This window comes from Manihot esculenta, chromosome 16 (genome assembly GCF_001659605.2).
Source record: "Manihot esculenta cultivar AM560-2 chromosome 16, M.esculenta_v8, whole genome shotgun sequence".
Classification (NCBI taxonomy): Eukaryota; Viridiplantae; Streptophyta; class Magnoliopsida; order Malpighiales; family Euphorbiaceae; genus Manihot; species Manihot esculenta.
This window is the reverse complement of record NC_035176.2, coordinates 33,194,839-33,220,399: the sequence shown is the minus strand read 5'-3', so window position 1 is coordinate 33,220,399 and position 25,561 is coordinate 33,194,839. Positions and strand designations below refer to the sequence as shown.

Genomic DNA, 25,561 nt, shown 5'->3' with positions numbered 1-25,561 from the left:
ATAAGAATTTACCACAGAATCAAATTTAAATGAGCTATTTTCTAAACATAAAAATTTAAGTGCTAATAATGGACAAAAAATTTATTATTTGATGTAAAAAATAAAAAAAACATAAAACGTATAGTTCCGAATTCCGATGATGACATGTCAACCTCGTATTGATTTCAGATCCCGACCTCCACGGCTGCCACGTCATCCCAGAGCTGGATGAAAGTCTTGTCAAAACACCACCATTTGTCACGGCCGTTTAACCTGGAGCTGACACCAAGAAAATATCAGCTGAGAAACCCACAACTGTTAAATGCAATATTGTTGTTACTTTACTTTTCAACAAACAAGAACAATTTACATGTCAATGTCTCCCCACTATCTCTCATGGATCTCATATTCTTTCTAGTGCTCAAAGCTTCTCCAAAGAAGAAGATTTTATAGCAAATTCAAGATTACCCAGTTCACTTTTGGGGTTAATTTTCCATCCTGTTGAGTATTTGGTTGTTGGCTTGGCGTTTCTAGGCAAAATGGCCTGGAAATATAAAACTGGCTTGGGATTGATTGGCGCAGTTGTGTTCATATGGGTCGCTTCCGCAGAGATCACTCAGGTAGTTGGCTTTAATCTTGTATTCTCTTTTCGATGTTTGATTCGTCATATTCTGTTTGTTTGGGAAGGAAAAAGAGAGACATTTATTAAAATCATTTTATATCAACTGATAATTGAAATTTCAGCTTCCATTTCTTATTTCCTGCAGAACATCTTTGAAAAGTATAAACAGCCGTTCGCACTTACATATCTTGGGGTGTCTCTCATGGTAGTCTATCTACCTATAGCTTTTATAAAAGACTGGTTCTGTAGTTTATTTCACACTTACTTGTTCAAGGGCGTCTACAGTGGCAGCTCTGTTAGTAGCTCTTCTACGGGACTTGATATCCCGCTTACAATCAATGATGTGTACCAAGGCCCAGAAACTGAAGCCTGTTGCTGCCTAGTAACTGACAGGGAGGAGGGGTGGCCTGTGATTGTGAAGAATGGTGATGAAGAACCCCCCTTGCTTGAACGGAGTTGCAAAATTAGTTCATGGGAAGTTGCCAAGTGCAGTTTATGTCTTGCTCCAATCTGGTTTCTGACAGAGGTAATTTGATTCGTCCATCATCTATTCATTAGGAGACATTGCTCTTGCAAAGCAGCTTGACGGGGTAATCCATGGTATATTGCAATTTTCGCAATTTTTTATGAGATGGTGGTCATCAAGGTTGTTTTGTAAACATTTTGTGTAATTATTTAGTTACTTTGATAATGCAGTATCTATCAAACTCAGCTTTAGCAAATACAAGTGTTGCAAGTACAACTGTCTTAACTTCTACGTCGGCATTCTTTACTCTTTTCTTTGGAGGTATTCTTGGTCAGGACTCCATCAATTTTGCCAAGTTGGTTGCTGTTTTTATCAGCATGGCTGGTGTAGCCATGACCACAGTTGGAAAAACTTCAGCAGCAGATGAAATGCTAAGCGTCTCCGAGTAAGTTACAGTGTCGTATGTGTAGTAGCAGATATGTCATATTTAAGTCTTCATAACTTTTTGTACAAGTCTTGCTTTTTTTTATCATTTTCCCTGTTCATTTTCCAACACTTATCTCCTATTTATGTTCCAAGGGCAAGAAGGCATTCAATCATGGGGGACATATTTGGGCTTTTCTCAGCAATGTCATCTGGCTTATTTACAGGTTAGATAGGCGATATAGGAGTTTGATAGCAACAATGATCCATTTCATATCTTGTTAACTGCCTATTAAAATGCAGTGCTGCTCAAGAGATGTGCTGGATCAGAAGGCGAGAGGGTTGATATGCAAAAATTCTTTGGCTACATTGGTCTTTTCACTCTTTTTGGGCTTTGGTGGCTTTGTAAGTAGTTTATTGACTGTTATAATTATCATCGCTCTATTGCTTCAAAGTTATTATGCCCGTAAATGGCATACGAAAAACACATCAATTGAATTTTTTTCTTGTGCTTTTGTGGGTGCTTTGGTGGTTGTAATCCTATTCTAAGTTCCAATTCTCATTTTCATAGTTTATGCCTGCATTTGCCTCGCCTATAGTTGCACATTTCATAGCAATGTTATTACTTGCAGTGTTTCCACTGAATGCTGTGGGGATTGAACCAGCATTCAAATTACCACATTCGACATTTGTGGATGAAGTTTTGCTGTTAAATGGCTTTGTAGGGAGTGTTCTGTCAGATTACTTGTGGTATGTCTCCAGTTGCCAATTATGGTTTATTGGACAAGATGATGATTTAACATTTTGGTTTTTCATATTGAAGCTCTAATGAGAGCAACCAGGACTTGTGTGTGTTACTTGGTAAAATGACATTCTCTTTCCTCCTTTAAAATTGGAACTGGCAAATAAATCGAGCTGAAGTTTAGTTTGTTCGCTGTCCTAAAAGTGGATATCATCTGTTGTTAAGAACTGGACATTAAAGCTGCCCTAGCCGCTGGATTCTTTTACTAATAAAGCAGAATTGTGCAGGGCACTTTCTGTGATTTGGACAACTCCACTAGTCGCAACATTGGGCATTTCCTTGACAATACCACTTGCAATGTTAGGTGACATGGTTATACATGGCCGTCATTACTCTGCAATCTACGTCGTTGGATGTATTCAGGTATTCTATATATACCCATAAGAGCATCATTACGCTTGAGACATCGCAAATCCTAGGCTGCATCTCATGAAAGCCTGGGAAGTATGTTTTAGTGGAGATTGAACCAGCATTCAAGGGAGAGTTATAGCAGCAGCAGCAGCAGCAGCCGTGAATGCACAAAAATCTTGAAGAATGGACACTTGTTCCTCCTGTTTTATATTGTTAAGATAAGTAGTTGTTTAGTCTGTCAAGAGCTGCCCTGCTGCGTTTGGCTGATGCAGTGTTCTGTAATGGAATTCCATCTGAAAAATACAATAAAATATCAGTTAATCTAATTTCTAAGGTTACATGAGAATTACTTGTAACCACCCACGTCGTTGATTTGTATTCTGTTTCTGTAGGAAATTTCTAATTTGTAATACATTAATTTAAAATTAATTGTGGCATTTTAGCTTTGATTAGATTACTAAATGGGCCGTTTAACATTATTTTAAAGAGTTTATGAATGTAAAATAAATTAATACAATTTAACAATTTCTAAGTATTTAAATGTCATTTCTATTGTTATAATTTGCAATTTTCCTAAAATTTTGGAGAGTAATTAATAATAATAAATACTAAATAAATAAATTGGACGTTTGGTTAAGGGGGAGAGAGAGAGAGAGTAGGCCGAAGCAGACCACAAACACACAAACACAAAGGAAAGGAGAAAGCCGCCTATCCCTTGCCCGACGTCTTCTTGTGCCGCCGCGTGAACTATATACGAGCTTTCGTAACCTCCATCTCCAAACACAGGGGTCCAATCAGGGGAGAAGAGGAATCTTCTACTGTATCTGTCGATCCTTTTCTTCCAACAACATCACAAGACATGGACAAAGGAAAAGCAGTGATGGGTTCGGGCCGTAGATGGGCTGTTGATTTCACTGACAATTCGACCGCTCCTTCTTCTCGGGACTTTCCCGATCCTCCTGGTTTCTCTCGCGCTTCTCAAGATCAGGTTCTCAATCTGTTCTTTCTTCATTTTGGAAAATATTCTTTTATCTACTGCTTTAATTCTCAAATGTTTTTGGTTGTGGATGTGTTACAGGATGATTCCACTGTAACTAAGCAAAAAAAGGATGCTGAAGCTAATTGGAAAGCTCAGGTTAGCTCCCCTCTTGTTTGATCCTGTTTTTCGAGTATTATATTGTTGTAGTCTACTTTATAGATAGAAAGGTACGGAATTGGTATATCTGGAAAAAAGAAAAAAAAGGCTAAGAATTGATTATTGGAATAATTTTCTCTTATGTGGTGATAAGGGAAAAAATTATCATTCCATTTTCGGCATCTTAGACAATAATCCTTCAGACCTACTATCATGGGATGAATTTTTGGTGATTCAAGGATTCAGTTGTCTAATATCTAATGTATATTTTATATAGTCTTCAAGCTGACAGAAGTGGCCTTCCCAACTCTCAATGGTAGATAATTTCATTAATCTCCAATTAAATCTCAAATTGAAGGATATTAGTTTACTGTAATCGTCTCTTTTACATGTTTTTGTGATGACTTCTTCTTATCCAAAAAGTCACATCATCTTAAAACTTGATGATAAATATCCTGAAAAAAGGGGAAAATTCAACAGGTTACTTGAGTTGAGAAATTTGCCTTGAAGGCGGTTTAGTTTTGTACATTCTTCCGTGGACCATGGTGTTTGGTTCCTGAAAGTGATGGCTCAAAGCTGCTAGGGTAAGTGAGTGAGGGGTACGCCAAGGGGCAAAGTTGGGTGAAGAGTGAGTTGGAGAGAAAATTATCAGTCGCCATTGTTATTAGGCTGTTGTGTCGAAAGACTTTTTGTGGAATCTAAAAGCTTAAAGTCTAAAGCAGATAAAAGAAATTTGCAATTTTGTCTGGTCTCCTCAAAGAAGATAGTCATGAAAGAAAGGACAATCTGCTGATTTCATGCACGTTACTAGGGTTCTCTCAGGTCTTTATATTATTCCTTGATCATATATAACCTCAATTTCCATGTTGTGAATATTTCTGTGTAGCTATCAAGTAAAATGTTTAGTGTCAAAGTGATTATTATTGCATTGTTGATTAGCACTGTTGTCTTTATAATATATGAACAGAAAGCTTGGGAAGTGGCACAAGCACCTTTCAAGAATTTGCTGATGATGGGGTTCATGATGTGGATGGCTGGAAATACAGTTCATCTTTTTAGCATTGGTATTACATTTTCAGCTCTTTGGCAGCCCATAAGTGCTCTTCAAGGGGTTGGGAAGGGTAAGCCGACCTTAAGATCTTATTTATTGATACACTCTTATGGAAAAGGTTGGGAGTTTTGCAGGGGATAGCCCACACAATCTATTATGAACTTTTACATATGAGTGGTGCTCTCAGGACCTAAGATACCAGATTGAACGCATCCTTTCTATAGTTCTTTATGGAATGAATGACTTGTATATGCATTGGTTATCATTCACACAAATTGAATCCTCCTCCTGCCTCCCTTCTGCCTCCATCTTTTTCTCCCTGGGGAACTCTGTTCTCTTAAACTTCACGAAACGAGAGCCTCTCAAACCAACCTGCTTGCTTCTAACACTATCTTGCAAAGTATACCAAGGAGAGATTGTAACAACATCCATCAACTGCTGGGTTTTCCTATTATCTTAAAATGTACATTGAATCAAGATAGTTAGCACCTCCATGACTCTTCAACAGCTTTTATTTGTCCCCCCCCCCCCCCCCTCTCTTTCTCCTGTTTGGGTGAATGAAATCTATGCTTCTTTATAATCAGTAGATTTCTTTTTTTTTTTTAATATCTCCTAATTTTTTTTATGTCAGTATTTTTGTACCGTTTTTACTGGTAATCTATAGTATTTTCCTTTTTGTTTCTTAAGCAACATCTTTATTTATTACTTACTTTCCTCATCACAATCACCATATGTGTACTTTGCTCTCATATAGTTAGGTTATTAAGTTTTTCCATAATAATTGATATTTTGTATGTAGCGTGCTCCCAAAAGTTGTTTTATTTGAAGCTAAATCCTTTTTCCTTCATTTGGAATAAAAAATTTTATAAGAAATTATTTTCTAACAATTCTCTTATTTGGAATGGAGAATTCAATTTTTTTTAACTTAAAAATGTTTCATTTTGAAAAAGTTGAAATTTTGCATGACTTTGTAAGAATTCGTTTTTACAAGAATTATGTCAAATGAAGGGTTTTAACTTTCTTTTTTTTCCCAGTTTTTGAGCCATACAAAGACAGTAAAGTAGATCTTCTTGGGCCTAAGTTGCTGTTTATTGCCCTTAATTTGGGGGGTTTAGCACTGGGAATTTGGAAGGTAAGATGCATTTTCCTCGGCTTTTCTAACTAAATTATTCCTTCCTTCAAAAATAAATGGGGAAAAAGATAAGGGTTCATCTCATAATGTTCTGTATCTTTGACTTGGGCAGCTTAACACATTGGGGCTTCTTCCAACTCATGCATCTGACTGGGTCTCATCCTTGCCTCCTGCTCAGGTTTGTTTGATGCTCCTAAGAAGTTCAACTAAGGGAGAACTTTTTTTTTTGGGGGGGAAAAAAAGGAAAATGAAATATGTTGCATGTTCTCTTTTATCTGTGCTGAAATTTAATTGCTCCTATCTATTTGTCATAACCATGATATTTATCTTGTTGGGGTAAGAGATTCTAATGGATAGATACTTAGAACATTTGGCTGAGGTTTGCAGTACTTTGCCAACAAAATATATCCTGCAATTCATTATTTTCCTCTGCATAAAGTTTGACCAAGTTTTTCTGATTATCTGAGCGCCATTGCAAATATTTTATAGTTTCTTTCATAGTCGTGTTTTCTTCCTTATTGTGCATATTTATTCCGTTCTTTTTGGAATTCCATGTTAAAGTTCTCCTAAAATACTTCATTTTATCTTGTTGATTAAAAGTGCATCTTCATTAAGAAGTATATACATTGACCCTTTGTCTAACAATGGGTTATTTTCACTGTTTAAATTTCAGGAGGTTGAATATTCAGGTGGTGGCATTCCCCTGCATTAATGTGGTTCCTTGCAGTTGTTGATCAAAGGAAGGGTTGAAGTGCAAAAAAAAATCCACAAAGAAAGGTGCTATTCTAGGACGATGACCTGTTGTATGCATGGTGGGGTGACGCCATGTATAATTTACCTCGCAGATTGTTTATCTTGGGTAGCATGGGAGACAGCTCTGATTGATTCTACTCCATAAGAGTGTAGTGGACTAGTAATGGATGCCATAGTTCTTTTTTCCTCATTCTATTGAACCATTAATGAACGCTATATTTGTTTTCTTCCAGAAACTCAGGTCTGGAATAGTCCTTGTATTAAGCCAGTGATATAGTAAGTTTGTCTTCATCTTGGAAATTGAATGGCGGTATTCTGATCCTATCCTACAGTTCTATAATGCAATAAAAAGGGTAACTTTGGCTGACACTGAACTTTAGCAAGTGTTTCATTGAAATTTGTACTGAATTCTGATCATAAAAGATGCGGTACTAAAATTCAGTGATCATTGGTAAATATTAGCAAAAAAGAAAAAAAAGAAAGGGAGATGTCATTATAAACTGAACTTAAAACAGGATGGATGTAATAATTGGTAGATTAAATATCTTTATTTCAGATAGTATAATTATTGCATATTTAAATTAATTTTTGATATAGTATTTAATTTAATCATTATAAAATTCTTTCTCCATTATATATAATTAAATAAGCTTTGCTAGATTACGAAAGAGGAATGGCTGAGCTTTGCGAGTGCATCTCCAGTTGCCCAGGAACTGTGCAATAACGACAACAGTTTGCTATATTTTCCCTTTTATATTTAGATAAAGCGATATTTATTTTTCATAAATTAAGTATCTTAAAATTATACCCAAAAAACTCTCTCTCTATATAAATGACAATTAAATTTAATAATAAATTTCCTTTTTTTAAAAAAAAAAAAAATTATGTGCATACAATTGATTTTATTTTATATGGATATAATGGAATACCGGGAGTTCAGCCAGGATATTTGAAGTCACTCTCATCTCCAGGACCGGTGTTCTTCTTCAGTTACTCTGTCTCCAATCCCTAGGCCAGACCAAACTCTCATCTCCATGGAGTTCACAGCCGATCAACTCATCCAATACAGCGGCACAGACCCATCAAAGCCTATCTACGTAGCAATCAAGGGTCGCGTTTTCGATGTGACCACCGGCAAGTCCTTTTATGGGCCAGGCGGCTCATACGCCATGTTCGCTGGCAAGGACGCTAGCAGAGCTCTTGCCAAGATGAGCAAGAACGATGAAGATGTCTCTCCTTCTTTGGATGGCCTTACTGAGAAGGAGATGGGTGTACTCGATGACTGGGAGAAGAAGTTTGAAGCTAAGTACCCCATTGTTGGCCGTGTTATCTCTTGAATTTTCTTGATTTCTATTTTCAGTGTTCTGTTTCTACCGCTAATGTAAAGGATAGACTTCTCTGTTGTGATTTTGTTTGAGTATGACTTTGCAAAGTATGGTGATCTGGATGAACTGTATGAATGCTTTATAATCGGTGTTTGAATAAATTTGGGTTGTGTAAAGTTAGAGCTTTTTTGTTGAAATTTTGTATTTTTGGTTAGTTCCTCCAGCTTTTTGCTTTCCTTGTTTGTTCAATCATTTGTTCCCTGTTCATCTGCACCTTTGCTCATTTGCCACTGGGAAAAATGGGATGAGATGTTTTCATTTTTAGATATTTCTATTATGTGAAGTTGTTTCAATGAAATCCTGCGTTTGCTTTAAATGGGAGAGATTTAACTAGGTGAGCTTTTAAGCTGTTGCCAATGATTTTAGTCATGTTGAACAAGCAAGTACATCCATCGGTTTGCGTCAGGAGGGTTCTATTCTAATGGCCATATTCATCTGATGTGTGATCTTTAAGGGGCATATGCAGGTGGCTGGGTAAAAGGAATAGCCATTGACAAATTATATTGTAGGATTTTGTTGCACATGGAAACAACACAATGCTATGGGAGGAATGAAGGATGTTTGCTATTATTTAAGAACCCACAAAGGTACCATTCATTAGTCACTTGTATAAATTGGGTCTTTTAAAACGGTTATATGGGAGAGTGGAATCTAAGGATGAAGACAATCCTTTTACTCTTGAGAGCTTGTCCAAGGAGATTGGTTCCGTTAATTTTCTTGGATAAGAAATCTGATGCCAATTACCAACTGTCTGCTACTAAGATTCTCAGCTTTCTTTGTGTCTCTCAGTTGCAGTCAAGTCATGCGCTACTTGGTTGGGTCTTGAAAATTTGCTATGGCTATGGCTACTCTGTTTGCTGCTGTTTCCATTGTTTTATTTTGTCTATATGTCATCTATGCTTTTGAATCACATAAATAAATCAATCTGACAGTATTTCAAATGTGCGGTAAAATGGGAAATCAGGGTTTCTCTGCTACCCGGTTAGATAGAAGTAAACTTTCTCAGGTAATAAACCATTTTGTGTTGTCAATGTTTGCGTTTTGGATACAGGAATGTTATATATACACAGAGACTTGAAGGCAGTGCGGGTATGGTTTTTCCATGGTTTCTTGATCATTGATCAAAACTATCTAAGAGAACATATAAATGCAGGGTTTTTTTGTCTTTCCCCTGAACTGCATAATTGCATTGCATGCCCAGTTGGGCGAAGATTGCAATGAACAAATACATAACACAAGACCTTGAGTCCATCAACCAGGCCCAAAGAAACCCCAAATCCATTAGCAAAAACTCTAGAGATCCAGCACTCATAGACACATCCAAAAGCGTCACCAGATCTCCAAGAGCAAGGACTGGAGAAGCCAGTTGGGAGAGGAGAGAAGGTAGCTTCTATGGCCCCAATCGTCTGCATGTTTGCCTTGACATCATCTGGAGCAACGAACCTAGCTACCACCACACTTCAAAAACAACCTCACTCACTGCAAACTGAGGTCTCCTGCTGTAGTGGGTAGAGTTCATCGTGCTCTTAATCTCTTATAGCCTATAGAGGCTGCAACCTTCAAGGAGGCTGACTTATAATCCGGAGTTATCTACCATCTCAATTGCAATTGGCCTTGCACAAAGACGGTAAAGGCCAATTCGCCCAACTAAACGGACTAAATACAAGTCAAGTTTATGAGATGGTATTCACTGATTCATTTGGACTTGCAGAACTAGAAACACTGAAAACTATCTACAACCGACCCGCAATTAGGGAAGAGCTAACCTGCAACCAAGCGAAATTAGCGCTTTTCCTTACCTCAAAGAATAAGGGGGGGGATTATGCTCGGTAGTCCAGAGAAAGCAAAAAGGTAGACTTTTACTGGTGCTTTTTGAGACTAGTTGAACAGCTGAAAAAATAAGCGCCGATTGCTATGGGAAGATCCATACTAATACTCATTGACAGAGGAACTTGTGAGCCAAGATCACATTAAGCATAATTACAAGATTAAAAATGAAATACTTTTGAAAATGAGCAGAAAGATTCGTACTGAGCATGAATAGCATCATCTCTTATACTACCTTAATTCATTAGTTTGGGTATGAATTTAATATTAATCACTTATTGTCAATTTCTGACACTCTAAATGGATTAATTATCTCACATTATCAAATAATACAAAAAACAATCATTTAGTCGAAGGATTACTTCACGTTGAGGCATATGGCGAGAAATTGTTGCCTCTCCAGCTGAAATATTTTGTTTAGGGTCTCTGCTTCTGTGACTCTGGTGCAAGTGCTGGATTGGGCTTGCGTTCATTTTCATTTTTTTGGTAACAATATAATAATTTTCTAAAATTACTAACCAAACCAAATTGCATAACAAAAGAAACCAAATCAGATTGATATTGTTCAATTTCTCTTTTCTTCATTTCAAGTCCTGAATGGGAGTGAACCACACAAAAGCCCATTGTCGGCCCCATTACAAGTCTAAAGGGGCACTTATAGTGTCATCGGCGTGGTGATTCTGAGAAGCTTCTGACATCGTCCATACTTTTCTAACCATTTGGGCTTAATAGTAAACTAAGATTCAATGAGACAGTCCTCACATATGCTACTGCTTCATTAACCCTGACCATCCATCTCATCTGAGCAGCCATCGGAAAACAGTGATTGCTCATATCACGATTGAACTGATCAACGAATTTAACGGTCAGGATTTTTGTGGTAAAATTTCTCTATTGTTTGTGTGGAAGCCAAGAGACAAGAGTCGGTCTATTCGTCCAAAAGGGAAAAGCACCTTCTTCTTCTTCTCTTTTATTGCAAGTCCTTCCAGACTAAGGCCTTTGCTTTTTCCACCTTCTCTCCTTTTCTCATCAATTCAACAAACACAATCAAAATTTAATCCAACTCATTTCGCTACAATTCCAATCTGAGATCCTTTGCTTAGTTTCTCTTCTTACTTCCGTTGAAAGATAGAATCTTTATTTTTCCATCAAAACTTCACGATTAGTTCTTGTTCTTGTTAATATTGCCAATTTGTTCGATTACTGACAAATCGATAACTCCCTTTCAATTTCTTATCAATATGGCCACAAATAATCCCTTATACACAAACCCAAATCTATGCAAGCATCTTGCCGAATACAAGCTCAGACATACCTTGACTGGCTATACTTCCTTCAAAAATTGCCTTAAAACTACTGGAAATGGAAGAACCAGCATTTGTAGGAGTGAAACGAAGATACCCAGATGCTGTTCTTGTAATGGGTATCAAGGTAGATTCTTTATGTGTTTGGTTTGCTCGTCAATCTCATGTTCAAGCCACGCCCTTTTACATGCTCAATCAGAGACTGGTCATGATGTAGCTGTTGACATTGAAAGATCGGAGCTTTATTGTTGTTTGTGCAGTGATCAGGTCTATGATCCTGATTTTGATAAAGTTGTCGTGTCCAAGCACATGATGGACATGCCAAATAATACTCATGTTGATGATGGCATAAGGAGATCAAGCAAGAGGAGGAAATTGAATTCATTGATGGATTTGGATTTAAAAAAGTGTAAACAGTTGTTTTTGATGAGGGATCGAAGGGAAAAATCGTGTTACCCGTTGGGATTGAGAGGATTGAACAATTTGGGCAATACTTGCTTCATGAATTCTGTGTTGCAAGTATTGCTTTATGCACCCCCTTTCAGGAACTACTTCTTGAGTGGCAGGCATGACCGTGAAACTTGTAAGAAAAGATCATCAGATCGGTTATGTTTGGCTTGCAATATTGATGTTATTTTCTCGGCTGTGTATTCTGGGGATCGAACACCTTACAGCCCAGCTCAGTTTCTTTACAGGTCTGCTATTGATACGCATCCTTTAGTTTCAGTGATTGATATAATGATTTTTTAGATTGGTTCATGCCAGAAGATTTTTTGTCTACTTTAGGCCTATTCAGAGGATGTAAGTATGTAAGCTGTCATTTTTCAAAATTCTTTTGTCAATCGTAATCTACATGACCTTGTCTGATTATTGGATTCACCTTTACTCTTCATAAGAACTGCCAATTGGAGATATGTTTGATTAACACTGTCAGTAAGTATTCAGCAGGAAGTAAGAAGTTTACTACTTTTTAGGAATTTTGCATCTTCTTGTGCTAGTGTGCTCGAATCTATAATTATCTCTGTTGGATTTGGTTGGTCGTATTGTTGAATGAAAGCCCTTTTGCAATAGTGGACTTTTCTGGGATTACTATACGAGTGTGCTGCCAGATCTCTCTTGATAGATCTTCCATTTAATTTTCTCACAAGATGTTTGGAGATGAAGTTATGCTTTAGTAATGAAATTTTGTTTCTATATGAAGTTGGTGGCAGCATTCAGCAAATCTAGCTAGTTACGAACAGCAAGATGCTCATGAATTCTTCATTTCAGTGTTAGATGGTATCCATGAGAGAGAAGGAAATGGAAGAACCCCAACTAAAGGTAATGCTGTAGGTTCCGAGATATAGTGTTCTTTCTTCTTGTGATCAAGATTTGTATTCACTGTTGACGGAGTTCATACAGTTTCCTTTTCCATATGTTGAATTTGGAATTGGTATTTTTGTATTTGTCGTTTGTGAGAGATGTGTCTCAATAGCATTAGGCATTATATCCTCAAGAATTTGGGAAAGGGAGGATGTTTATATATATGTTTTAGTAGGGCGTGCAGCAGCAGAATTGTTGCTCCCAGGTTTTATGAAATAACTTGAGAATTGTCGCAGCTCAAAAGCAAATTTCAAACATTTTGCGGTGTCTGGGGTATCCTAGATTCTGCATACTGTGGTGAATTTTACATATTTTCTTTTTTCCTTTTGAAAATGTGGATAATAGTGGACTAAGGGATTGTGGTGATTTGTTAGATAAATCTACTGTACTTATAATATATATCTTTTCTCATGCAGATAATGGAGATTGTCAGTGTATTGCTCATAGGGTTTTCTCAGGGATGTTGAGATCAGATGTTATTTGCATGACTTGTGGGTTTACTTCGACCACTTACGACCCTTGTCTTGACATTTCACTCAACATGAATACAAGTAATTTATCTTCAGTAGATGGGGCTAACAAGTCTGTCAGACCTAATGAGAGTTCAAGCAGATGTACTCTTTCTGCTTGTTTGGATTTGTTTACAAGGCCAGAAAAGTTGGGGTCAGACCAGAAACTTTACTGTCAAAATTGTAAAGAAAAACGGGACTCTTTTAAGCAAATGTCCATTAGAAGGCTCCCATTGGTGCTGTCTTTGCATATCAAACGATTTGAGCACTCTGCACTCAGAAAGATGTCGAAAAAAATTGATTGGCATTTGCAGTTTCCGTTCTCCTTAGATATGACGTCTTATTTGTCATCCTCAATTGTGAGAAACAGATTTGGGAATAGAATTTTTACCTTTGAAAGCAATGAAGCAGATACCTCTGCAGAATTTGAGATTTTTGCTGTGATCACTCATTCAGGGATGCTGGAATCAGGACACTATGTCACTTATCTTCGCCTCAGAAACCAGTGGTATAAATGTGATGATGCATGGATTACTGAGGTTGATGAAGCAGTTGTGAGAGCTTCACAGTGTTATATGATATTCTATGTGCAGAAAATGCTTTACCACAAAGCAAATGAGGATTGGAGCTGCACACCAATGTCCCCTCTAAGTGATCCTTTTTGTCCGATAGCAGGTTGTTGCTAGATGGGAGTTTTTCAACTGTGATTGGCAGAATCATGAATCACTGCTAATTACTTTCAAGTTCAGCTGCATACATACTGAGACAAGAAACAGAAGTTTCCGACAATGGAGCGTGCTTTCGAGATCGAATAACTCTCTCAGCCAAGAAGAACTCACAGTTTGACTGATATAATCGAGGTTGAGTCATGGAAGAAATGAGATTGCTGCAAGCTGAGTTGTGGATTCATGAAGATTATCCATTAAAAAGAGATGAGATGCCAAGTTCAGTTATCTCCAAATAATATCTTAATGGGCAGATGAGAATCAGGTTTGAGAGATATTGACAAAGAAGAGGCTAACTCTCTAAATGAGTTTGTTGTAGCTCTGATTTTGCATGACCTTTTGTTGTTTTTGCTGGGAATTCTTTGAGTGCAGGTCAGTCATGACTCGTGTACCTTGTTAATCTTTATTCATTCAAAACTAATGGATGATCCACACTAATTAGCTCCATGGTATTCTACAATGTTTTTTCAAACTATTATCCACGGATCTAATTTTATTCTAAAAGAGAATTTAAGAGAAAAGATTATTCAAGTCATTATACTTGGTGTTAAATTTGATATTCCAAATCAACAAATCTCCTTTTCATTCAAGCATGAACACGTAGAATGTTTGAGCACGAACACATACAACATTAAATTTACAGACATACGCATTTATATGCTATTGAATGCTAAAGCAGGAGTAGACTCTAATACCATAGTGATAATTTCAAAAGAGAAATATTCAAATGCTTATAATTTTTTTTTATTATTTTAAAATTATTATCTATTTTTTTAGATATATATTATTATAATTTTATTTTATTTCAAGAAGTATTAAATTAATGTGGGACAACGTTGTCCATTACTATATTTATTGTAGAGTATCAAATGCTTAAAATGAGCTAAGTTAGCGGCTAAAAACAAGTGAAAAAGGGTAGTGGATCACGTGAAAAGGAAATAATATTAAAAGTTTTATGATTTTTTTTTTTTATACTAATGTGAATTTCGTTTAAAATTAAAATAAAATTATTATTTCCTACTTTTTAAAAATACTAATATCTTGTTTGAAATAAATCATTTGTTAAGTGAATTGAATTATACTTTTTTTTAATTTCTTTTTAAATATTATCTTTCAAATTAAAGAAAAAGTTAAATGCTTTAACTCCAAATAAATTAACAATTAAAAAAATCAGTTGAAAAGAAGACAACTCATTCTAAGCCGCGCAACTAATTCAACTAATGGCAAAGATCATCATCTCTACAAGTTTGGTAATGATCACTACCAACTCCAAGCTAACATTCAAAGTAAAATACTTTTTCAAAATAACTAAATTTAAAGCGAAATGATTTCAAGTGTAAATTACTAAAAACCTCAAAAAATCTTAAAAAAGAAACAAAACGAATAAGGTTAGGTTAGGGCATGAAGTTGTAATAAAATAAGAGAAGTTGAAAGCTGTCATATAAATGCAAATCTTTCATTTTCCTAAGCAACGAGATTCCAAAACAGGAGTAGCTGTCTTCTACACAACTTGCAAACTCAGTCATCTTTGTTATTATCTATATATAATCAAACATATTACTCCTTGCCCTTTTATCATCCACTTGCATTTCTTTGTGAAAATAATTATCAATCACCATGACAATTCAAGAAATAAACATAATAAATTCATTAAATAATTTCTACTTGGATGGCTTTCATGAAAACTTGCGAGACAGGCTGTGCAAATAACATTGCTCTGTTTTTGTCCTTTCATTAGGTGGTGAAATAACACCGGTTTCAGAGTTCAGACACAAGCTGCAGTGCTGCGGGGCAGTGACTAGATCCATTGTAACGTGTCCCTACTTGCCTGGAACCAATTGCTTTAAGCCACGTTTCATATTATATCCTTTCATTTTGATTCTACACAGAAACCCTTAATTTAGTAATTTAATTAGCCAATAATATAGAAGCTTTAGGTCAAAGTTTACTACTTTCTTTGGGATTTCATCTACTTTTCTTGATTTTTTTCCCCTGCCCCCAGTTAAAACTTAAAACCCTATTTGGTATTGAGAAGATTGAAGCTTGACCCTTTTCTTGCATTGGAACCATACACTTTTATTTGATCTACATTTGAACCGTCTGGTTCCTTGTGTGAAATGAATCTTCAGAAATGTGTCAGAATGATCTCATCGTACTTTAATAGCTGTTTATTTAAGTTTTCTTTCTTGCTCTTTTGAGTCTGAAGAAGCAATAGATCAGAGCAGGAGGGTTTGTGAATTGGGTAGGCGTTTGCCTCACATTTCAATTCCTGATGTGGACTTCCGAAAATCTCAGAGCAGCTGTTCAGCGAAAGGCTGATTTGTAAAGCGAGTTGTTGCATTCAACTTTGGAGATCTTTTTCTTTCTTTTTTTTTTTTAATCTTTTTCAGAAATCTCACTTGATTGTTTGCAGGGCAAACAGTCAAGGAAAGATTTGATTTTGTGAACTGGGTGGTTGTGAGTTATGGTAGAGGATGAAGAGAATATGAAGGCCTCTTGTTGTGAGGAGGCTTTGGAGGAAAATGAGCCCAGAAGAGGAGGGTTCTGTGACTTTTTGTGTACTCCAATTTATTGGTTCAAAATGCTTGCGAAGGAGACGCATTGGAGTTTTGTGTTTGGTGTGTTGGCTGTATATGGAATAAGCCAAGGGCTGGGTGGAGCTTTTAGTCGCGTTGGCACTGAGTATTACATGAAAGATGTTCAAAAGGTGCAGCCTTCTGAGTCACAAATTTATCAAGGAATTATTTCAATTCCTTGGCTGGTCAAGCCTCTATGGGGCATACTTACAGATGTTCTTCCTGTCTTGGGGTACCGCAGGCGGCCATATTTCATTTTAGCTGGTAAAATTATGCATTTTATATAGCTCATCATTGCCTGTATATTTCTGCTAAATTGCTCATCCCTTTCTCACTTTAGTATCCTATTGATCTTATTTTTCGGTGCTACAGATGGACTTCTTTTATTTAGCTGGTAATTGATGGACTATAGATTGTCCTTACCTGAATATGTTCTACTAGATTTCTACTCCACCTTAAGTTTGGTAATTAAGTGATAAAATCTCATTTATATGTTAACACATGCCTTGCAACCCAGAAACTTAGCTCAGTTTCTGCTGAACAGAATTCTGTGGGGTGTGTGTTTGAGTTTCAAAAAGTAAAACATTATATTTAACAATAGAATCCAGCTTTTGATTTGCATGAGATAGACATGTTGATTTCTGTGAATGGTATTGAGCTGCTAGAATTTATCATATTCCATGTCGAACTCATGAGGTTCGTGCGAAACAAATTTGAGATGAAATTGACGATTGGCTTTTTTCACTACATACTTGGAGCATCCTGGCACCAATGGATTGGAATAATTTTAGCTGCATATTTTGAGGCTATGCTTCCAGACATCTAGAGAGGAAACTCTATATGGTGCCGCCTCTGGAAAACCCTTCCCTCTTGAGATGTTCTTGATTTAACTTATTTGCTACTGTGCATAAAAAGAAATTGTTATGTTTTCATCTACTACAAAACAACATTAATGCTAATATTTCTCTTTGGATAATTGGAAAACGTTTCTTCTCCAATGTCTATTTCAGGATTGCTCGGCGTGGTCTCCATGCTCTTGTTGTCATTGCATGAGAATCTGCATCTTGTATTTGCTTTGCTGTCATTGACAGCTGGAAGTGCTGGTGTAGCTATAGCAGATGTGACCATAGATGCCTGTGTGGCACAGAATAGTAATATTCATCCTCTTCTTGCTCCTGACATGCAAAGCTTATGTGCTTTGAGTTCATCAATTGGAGGACTTGTGGGGTTTTCGATCAGTGGTATTTTTGTCCATTTGATTGGCCCTAAGGTTGGCTGCTCTTTAATTTCACTGTCCACATGTACATTTCCATAAAACAATTTCTCTTCTTTAATTATCTTGCTTTCTGCATTATAAATTTCATATATATATATATATTTTTACCTTCTTTCCTGGTAGGGCGTCTTTGGTTTGCTGACAATCCCTGCTGGATTAGTACTTTCAGTTGGACTTTTGCTTGATGAGCCCCTCATGGCAAATTTTAGTTATAGAGAGGTACTCTGTCATCTTTTTGTTTACTCTTCGGTACCTCTGCATGCATATTCTAATATCCTCTCTGTTAATCAGGTAAACCAAAAATTTGTTGACGCTGGTAAGGCTATGTGGACGACATTGAAATTCCCAGATGTGTGGCGACCATGTTTGTATATGTACTTATCCTTTGCATTGAGTGTGAATATCCACGAAGGGATGTTCTATTGGTACACAGATTCAAAAGGGGGACCATCTTTCTCCCAGGTACATATGATTCTGCTATTCTTTTCTCTAGTTCTCACAACACCAAAATGCCTAGGAATCCTCTGTGGAACTCTTTTGGGTTCTTCAGCAGGGAATAATCAGGAAAATTTTCCTCCAGGAGTTACAACTTACAAGCAATGAGTGTGTAGATTTGGCTAGTAAAATTAATAATATGCCAATGCCTTGTGCAGGAGACTATTGGTTTCATATTTTCAGTTGGTTCAGTTGGATCACTCTTAGGAGCAATACTATACCAAAACGTTCTGAAGGATTATCCTTTCAAGGACCTGCTTTTCTGGAGTCAATTGCTATTTGGGTTGTCAGGCATCCTAGATTTGATAATGGTGCTGCGACTGAACTTGAAATTTGGCATACCAGATTACGTCTTCATTGTGATAGATGAAAGTGTCTCTCGGATGATTGGAAATCTCAAGTGGATGCCTCTGCTTGTGCTCAGTTCCAAGCTCTGTCCCCGAGGTATTGAAGGCACTTTCTTTGCTCTCCTAATGTCGATTGACAATGTGGGACTTCTGTCATCTTCATGGGGAGGAGGCCTTCTACTCCATTTATTGGATGTAACACGTACAAAATTTGATAACCTGTGGCTGGCCATTATACTGAGGAGCATTTTAAGAGTTAGTCCACTGTGTCTGATATTTTTGGTTCCCAGAGGTGATCCCAATGCTTCTGTTCTTCCAAGTGAAATCTTAGGTACAGAAGAGAGAACTGAATCAGCAGAAGATGAGAAAAATATTGAATTGGTGTCCCTCGTAAACAGTGTTGATGGTAAATAGCTTTAACAACATTGTTGACTGTGAAATTTGAATCAATTGCTTTGATTGGTAAATCGATTTAACAAGAACATTGACAGTCTATGGAGGTCAAAGCCAAAGTCTTTCTGAGACAATATTGACAGTAGCTAATCCAAAGAGAGAAGAAACATCCACTTGAGATTTCTATAGATCATTCGCTTGAAGCACTGGAATATAAAAAGAAAGCAAAAATATTCTGGTACTCTTTCAGTGCAGATTACTATTTCAGTTCTACGTGGACCATTCAGAATTTTTTTTTCCCCTTCTTTTTTGAGGAAAGGAGCATTTAGAATTTTCACAGGATACAGTTAGTTTTTTTTTCTTCTTTTTTTTCAATATACTATGGCAGAAACTCAAATTCGAGATTGCTGAGCCATTATACTATTGTTCCTGAATCATATTTTTTTGTGTACTTGAATATTATTAATTTTGAGAATTCAGTCATTTTTGAGAATTTATTTTGAGAAGATTAAATATTATTAATTTTTTTTATTTAATCACTATTTTTACTGAGTATAGTAATTATTTTATTATTTTTAAAATCCATTTTATAATTTATTTATTTTTGTAATTATTGACTTTTTTATTATTGAAATTGAAATAATCAAGTGAAATAAAATATGTTTAATCAAATTGAAGCGTATTTTATTATAATTTTAGTCATTAAAATATTTTTAATTATTATATAAAAATTTTAAACAACAAATAAAATAAAAGAAAGGAGTAATACGAGTATATCCTAATTAGAAATCGTTATATTAAAATAATTTATAATTATATTAAATTTTGAATTAAAAATTTTTGAATCTCTCATCACTCAAATAACTAAAATCAAAATGCAAAAATTATGAATTCTAATTGAAAATCATTGGAATAAAATTAATAAATGAAGTAATTTAATAATATTATTATTATTACTTAGGCTTCTTCCCGATTGGGCTAGCTTTGGAAATTGGAGTCGAAGGCCCAACGGAACCCTAGAAAACGGAAATATAAGAAAACAAAAAAGAAGGGGGAAGTTTTGAGTCTGTAACCAAACAGGAAGAACGCTTCTGGTCCCTTATTCCGGATTAGGGTTAAACTCTTCACCTGTCACCATTCTCTGTTTCTGTTTCTTAGGCGCCAAACTCCTGCAAGCAAAATCCACCCAACTGAAAATAACAGGTACCTTTCTCACCCTTATAAAGCTCTCTTTCTCTCTCCCTCTCTGGAACCGCTCAATCATTCCTCCTTTTTTCCCTGAATTTCATCCTTATTTCTCATGTCGAATCTTTTCCATAATGTGGTTTTCATGGTGCTATAATGATGACAGCAAGCTGTACTTTTGAAACTTCTGTTGGGTTGAATTCATATTTGCTACATTGATTGGTATCAGTCTTAGTGAAGTGGTTCCAAAGCAAAGATCTTAGCTTTTGTTAAATTCTGTTTCATTTTTTCAATTTCTTGTTTATGGGTACACTGGGTATTCTGTGAACGGCACAAGAGTTTGATGGAGTGAAAGGACCTTGATTGTTAATAATTCAGCTATTTCACTTACCTTCTTTTAGCATAATTCTTATTTTGCATTAAAATGAACAGTTTTTAAAGATAGAAAGAATTGAATTCTTGCAAAATTGAGTAATTTAAAAAAAAAAAAAAGTTCTTCTTTACTCGCATTATTTTCTTTTGATGGATTTTTTTAATGGTTACTTATTTTGCTTCAACTAACATTTTGTTCTATGTTTTTTCAGTTGCAGAAAGATACTGACGTTCAATAGGAAAAGGAATTTTTGTTTTGAGTCTCTTTATGTTCATCTTTTTATGCTAGGTATTTCATTTATTTTTTATTGAAATACATGGCTTTGGAATCCCAACTAATGTAGTTATTCAACTTTGGTTCATCTTCTTTGCTGCTTTATTTATTCCTCTTCTTCTTAAACTGAGGATTTTCTAATTTATGCAATAAATGATTTGCAATCTATTAGAGAAGGAAATGAGCAGCCAAATCCCAACAAACACTGATCGTTCAAGGACATATTGGACACCAACAATGGAGCGCTATTTCATTGACCTTATGTTAGAACAGATGAATAGAGGGAACAGGATGGGCCATACCTTCAACAAGCAGGCCTGGACAGATATGCTTCTAGTGTTCAATGCAAAATTTGGATCTCAGTATGACAAAGATGTCTTAAAAAGTCGTTATACCAATTTATGGAAGCAATTCAATGATGTAAAGAATCTTCTTGGTCAGAATGGGTTTTCATGGGATGAAACTCGAGAGATGGTAGTGGCTGATGATTATGTCTGGAATGCTTACCTAAAGGTTAATTGTCTTTTGCCAATGAATATCAATAGAAGTCTCTGTACCGTAATTCCAAATTAACACAAGATCCATGCAGGTCCATCCAGATGCTCGATCCTACAGGACTAAAGCAGTGTTGAATTTCAATGATTTGTGCTTCATATATGGGTACACCGTTGCAGATGGAAGATACAGCAGATCAAGTCATGATTTAGACTTTGACGATGAAGTCCAAGCTGCAAACATTGGTGTGTATTTTCTGCTCTTCATGAGCATTGACACAGATTGCACTTCTTTCTTATCGAGAATGTAATTAATATTCACCTTAATATGTTGCTTTTGCTGTTCTTTTTAATGCTTTCAGTAGCTTTGACACCATGCTTGTTGCTCATAATCTTTAAATTGGACTATCCAATAACAAGATATATAGCTTTCCACTTGATATTTAAAATGGCAAACGGTTCCATTCTCCTTTTTTAAGCCAGATATAGATGCCTAAATTTATGAATATGTGTTTTAACTGTTCTCACTTTTCAGTTATGATTTATTTATTTTTTTATATGATAACATGTCCTCAATGACTATATCTGATATCAGATATATGTATATATATATATTTTTTTTATGTATCTTTTTTGAATTGTAGGTGATACAATAGGAAGCTTTGCCCCATCAAATAATGAACGTCCAAGGACAGAGTGGACTGCAGCTATGGACCAGTATTTTATTGAGCTTATGCTGGACCAAATAGTAAAAGGCAATAAAGCTGGTAATGCATTTAACAAACAAGCTTGGACTGATATGCTTGCCTCCTTCAATGCAAAGTTTGGTCCTCAACATGGCAAAAGAGTTTTAAGACATCGATACAAGAAATTGTTGAAGTATTATAGTGAAATGAAGGTTTTGCATAAGCAAAATGGTTTTACATGGGATGAAACTCAACACATGTTTGTAGCTGATAATGATGTTTGGGATAGTTATATCAAGGTAAAGGGTCTGCAGAACTGTAATTCTTATCTTTCCTTTTTGTTTCTTTCTTTTTCTTCAAGGAACATTTCCCACTTTCTTTGTAGGAACATCCACAAGCACGAGCATATAGAATGAAGACCTTGCCAAATTACAATGATTTGGTCCTTATATTTGGTGATGCAACTGAAGAAGGAGGCGACACTAATTTACATCAACAAAAAGAGCATGAAGTTGAAAATTCTCGAATAAGAACTGGTTAATTGCAACTTTTACATCCTAGGTTGTTTGTGTAGTCAGTTCCCTTGTTAAAACTTAGAGGTTACCTTCCTAGTTGACAATTTCTTGACTCCATCAGGCATGGACATTATTCCCTCTTTTTTTTTTTTTCTGTGATGTGAACATGCTTGGTTTCTGTGATGTGAACATGCTTGGGAAGCTGTAAATTTGTTACCGCTGCAAAACATTATCAGATGTGTAATTATATAGTTGGTAGCATGATTCATGTTACGCCAGAGAGCTTTCGATGAATAAGAATTGCCTTTACAAATAGACTTTTGTTCCTGCAGGAGAAGGAACAGTAAGCCTAGCTCCTGCCAGTACTGATCGTACAAGAACATATTGGACACCACCAATGGATCGTTACCTTATTGACTTGTTATTGGACCAGGTGTATAAAGGAAATAAACTTGGACAGACATTCATAAGCCAGGCTTGGATTGACATGGTTGCTTCATTTAATCTCAAATTCCAATCTCACCATGACAAAGACGTTTTGAAAAACCGGTACAAGCATTTGAGGAGGATGTATAATGACATAAAAAATTTGCTTGAAAATAGTGGGTTTTCATGGGATGAAACGCGAGAAATGATAACAGCTGAAGATCATGTCTGGGATGCCTATACCAAGGTAAAATGCATTATTTTCCTTTCTTATTTAATGAAGTATTATTTTGTTGCTCATATGTTGTGGATGCATTGCAGGCACACTCTGATGCTCGATCATACAGAGTTAAAACCGTGCCAGGCTATCAGAAATTGTGTGTTATATTTGGACAAGAAAGTTCCGATGGAAGATATAGCCGTTTGGCTCAAATTGTGGACCCTAATGGTGAAACACCAGGTTTAGTAATTGGTAAATATCTCCTGATACTTCTTATCATTTTGTATTATATTATATGGTACATGGCACAAAAGTAACTCAGATTGTTTAGGTTCATTAGACCAAAATTCTATTGGCTCTTAGTTGTGGTCCTTGTAGATATATGCAAAGATGGAATTGTCAACTGAAATGGAAAAATTTTGTGAAAGGCAGAAGTCACTGTTCTTTTGTTTTTCTAATTTTCAAAAGAAAGAACTCCAAAATTGTAGCACTATTGCCAGGGAGAGTATTAATTTCTTGTGCTCTGAAAAACATACCAGTCACTGCAAATGTTGCTACTTGATATATATATATATATATATATATTTTCTGTTCTTCCTAACTCCCGTTGATTGACTTGTATATATCTATATTTAATATATTTTGCAGGTTATTGTTGTGTCGATCCTTTGATAATAGATTGGCAACCAACAATGGATCGATATTTTATTGAGCTTATGTTAGAGCAGATGCATGGGGGGAATAAGATTGATCACACATTCAATGAACAAGCATGGACTCACATGGTTGAATCATTCAATGAAAAATTTCAACTCACATGTGACAAATACATTTTGGAAAATCGGTACATAACGTTGATGAAAGAGTGCGAAAACATTAGCAGTCTTCTTAACTGTAGTGGCTTTTCATGGGATGCAACTCAACAAATGGTAATTGCTGATGACGCTGTCTGGGAATCTTATATTCAGGTGAATTCCTCACTCGGTATCATTTTTCGTATTTTGATTGTCATATGCAAAGCTACCCTCCAGTTCTCATCTAGACTTTAGAGTGGTCTGGGTTGTCATGTCAGATAGTGGTGTTACCATCATCCTACTGCTACCCTTTTCTATGTGGGAGAGTGGGATTTACGTTGTACATGTACATGGGCATACGTCCGTCTCTGCATAGTTGCATGTCATGCTTTTTCAAGAAAATGATCACCATATCATTCTGAGTCGGGAGCTTTTTGGCTTGCGTAAATAAGCTTATATTTCATATTAGTCCTTCAATTTCAAGATCTTCCTGCTTAAAAATTTTGCAGGTACAGCCAGATGCCATTGCATACAGGAATAAGGTCTCAGAGAATTATATTGATCTATGCCAAATTCAAAGAAGTGAAACGTCAAATATTCAGAATCTAGAGGTGCAAACTGGAAATGATTCTGAAGAAGTTAGGGTGGATTTGCTTCTTGGAGATGTACAGTTTCCCATGGAGGATATCCCAATATCTGATCAACAGCGAAAGCGACCCACTAAAACACCACCAGACTATGAAAATTCTAGCAAGGTACAGAAAGTTGACAAAGAGATGCAAAGAACCTTTCCTGAGACGGCAGAAGCGGCAACGACATCAGTGAATAAGAAAGAGAGCAAGAACAGGGGAACAATTGAAAATGCAATTGACGCACTTCAAGCAATAGCGGACATAGATGAAGAACTTTTGTTGGATGCTTGTGATCTCCTTGAAGATGACAAAAAGGCCAAGACATTTTTGGCACTGGATGCCACGCTGCGAAAAAAGTGGTTACTAAGAAAACTTCGTCCATAGGAGGGTTAATATTATCTCCCTCCTATGAGTTTATAATTCCTCTTACTTTTCAGTTCTTTAAAAAATGTAAATCTAGATTAGGTTTGTTTGAGCAGGATTAGCAGAAAAGCCATTAACGATCATAAGCAAGATCCTGTGCAAGTTTTGTAGCACGTCATACTGAGTTGTCCTGTGAATAGAATGAAAGATTTTTCAGCATGTTTCTTATAAATTTTCATCAATAGGAGTCTTAAGCTCCCTTTTCTTGTTTCTTTTAATAAGCATTAGCATAAATCAAAAGACTTTATACACGCAGATCATAATTAAATGACCATGAAGATCTTCCTTGACATGGTCTCTTTGCTACCACTCTTTGGTATCACTGGAAATGGAGGAACTTTTTTACTTCTAAGGATGCTTTTGTGCGGCCGAGGGAGTGCTTTCAGATCATTTGTTGCTTGGGCTTCAGATATTTGCCAACCAAGGTTCTGGCATGAGGAGTCCAGGACGTTGGGCGTGTGTTATGAGAATCGTTGGGTTGGCCCGAGGGGTGGTGTAAAATTAATACTGATGGTTCAGTTATTCAAGCAACAGGAGTAAAACCTCTGGCCATGACATGATTCAGTTTGAGTTGAAATCAGATTTGAAATAGCAACTTTGGAAGGAATGAAACCGAACTACCAGTTA

The 25,561-nt window shown here is 36.1% G+C and overlaps 6 protein-coding genes across 12 annotated transcripts; all 6 read left to right on the top strand.

Moving 5' to 3' along the window:
• The first annotated feature begins 138 nt into the window (after positions 1-138).
• LOC110603920 (uncharacterized vacuolar membrane protein YML018C) lies at positions 139-3,102 on the top strand. 3 transcript variants are annotated; one of them, XM_043951927.1, is made up of 8 exons: positions 139-599; positions 724-806; positions 887-1,127; positions 1,298-1,512; positions 1,647-1,717; positions 1,794-1,895; positions 2,123-2,240; positions 2,520-3,102. In XM_043951927.1, the coding sequence occupies exons 1-8, from the start codon at positions 519-521 to the stop codon at positions 2,674-2,676; spliced, it is 1,068 nt and encodes a 355-aa protein (XP_043807862.1). In that variant the 5' UTR covers positions 139-518; the 3' UTR covers positions 2,677-3,102. The 3 variants fall into 3 exon arrangements, with proteins under 3 accessions (XP_043807862.1, XP_043807861.1, XP_021597619.1); XM_043951926.1 differs by having other exon boundaries at positions 140-599; positions 724-1,127; XM_021741927.2 differs by having other exon boundaries at positions 143-599; positions 747-1,127.
• Positions 3,103-3,269: 167 nt separating this feature from the next.
• Positions 3,270-7,083, top strand: LOC110603921 (ER membrane protein complex subunit 4). Its single transcript, XM_021741928.2, has 6 exons — positions 3,270-3,631; positions 3,722-3,778; positions 4,746-4,899; positions 5,864-5,961; positions 6,074-6,139; positions 6,635-7,083. The coding sequence occupies exons 1-6, from the start codon at positions 3,503-3,505 to the stop codon at positions 6,671-6,673; spliced, it is 543 nt and encodes a 180-aa protein (XP_021597620.1). The 5' UTR covers positions 3,270-3,502; the 3' UTR covers positions 6,674-7,083.
• Positions 7,084-7,639: 556 nt separating this feature from the next.
• On the top strand, positions 7,640-8,215 carry LOC110603922 (probable steroid-binding protein 3). The gene has a single exon (XM_021741929.2). It carries the CDS (start codon positions 7,749-7,751, stop codon positions 8,049-8,051), a length of 303 nt encoding a protein of 100 aa, XP_021597621.1. The 5' UTR covers positions 7,640-7,748; the 3' UTR covers positions 8,052-8,215.
• Positions 8,216-10,562: 2,347 nt separating this feature from the next.
• LOC110603919 (ubiquitin C-terminal hydrolase 22) lies at positions 10,563-14,273 on the top strand. The gene is made up of 3 exons (XM_021741926.2): positions 10,563-11,925; positions 12,432-12,550; positions 13,009-14,273. The coding sequence occupies exons 1-3, from the start codon at positions 11,168-11,170 to the stop codon at positions 13,785-13,787; spliced, it is 1,656 nt and encodes a 551-aa protein (XP_021597618.1). The 5' UTR covers positions 10,563-11,167; the 3' UTR covers positions 13,788-14,273.
• Positions 14,274-15,572: 1,299 nt separating this feature from the next.
• Positions 15,573-19,408, top strand: LOC110604073 (probable folate-biopterin transporter 2). Of its 4 annotated transcripts, none has more exons than XM_021742147.2 (6): positions 15,573-16,153; positions 16,240-16,666; positions 17,413-17,672; positions 17,802-17,897; positions 17,970-18,140; positions 18,332-19,408. In XM_021742147.2, the coding sequence occupies exons 2-6, from the start codon at positions 16,291-16,293 to the stop codon at positions 18,932-18,934; spliced, it is 1,506 nt and encodes a 501-aa protein (XP_021597839.1). In that variant the 5' UTR covers positions 15,573-16,153; positions 16,240-16,290; the 3' UTR covers positions 18,935-19,408. The 4 variants fall into 4 exon arrangements, with proteins under 4 accessions (XP_021597839.1, XP_021597838.1, XP_021597836.1 ...); XM_021742146.2 differs by having other exon boundaries at positions 15,573-16,157; XM_021742144.2 differs by having other exon boundaries at positions 15,574-16,666.
• A 550-nt stretch (positions 19,409-19,958) lies between these two features.
• On the top strand, positions 19,959-25,093 carry LOC110604276. 2 transcript variants are annotated; one of them, XM_021742441.2, is made up of 10 exons: positions 19,959-20,116; positions 20,683-20,759; positions 20,917-21,257; positions 21,334-21,484; positions 21,883-22,223; positions 22,310-22,460; positions 22,772-23,112; positions 23,187-23,337; positions 23,734-24,053; positions 24,389-25,093. In XM_021742441.2, the coding sequence occupies exons 2-10, from the start codon at positions 20,753-20,755 to the stop codon at positions 24,893-24,895; spliced, it is 2,310 nt and encodes a 769-aa protein (XP_021598133.1). In that variant the 5' UTR covers positions 19,959-20,116; positions 20,683-20,752; the 3' UTR covers positions 24,896-25,093. The 2 variants fall into 2 exon arrangements, with proteins under 2 accessions (XP_021598133.1, XP_021598134.1); XM_021742442.2 differs by lacking the exon at positions 20,683-20,759 and having other exon boundaries at positions 19,963-20,116.
• Positions 25,094-25,561: the final 468 nt, after the last annotated feature.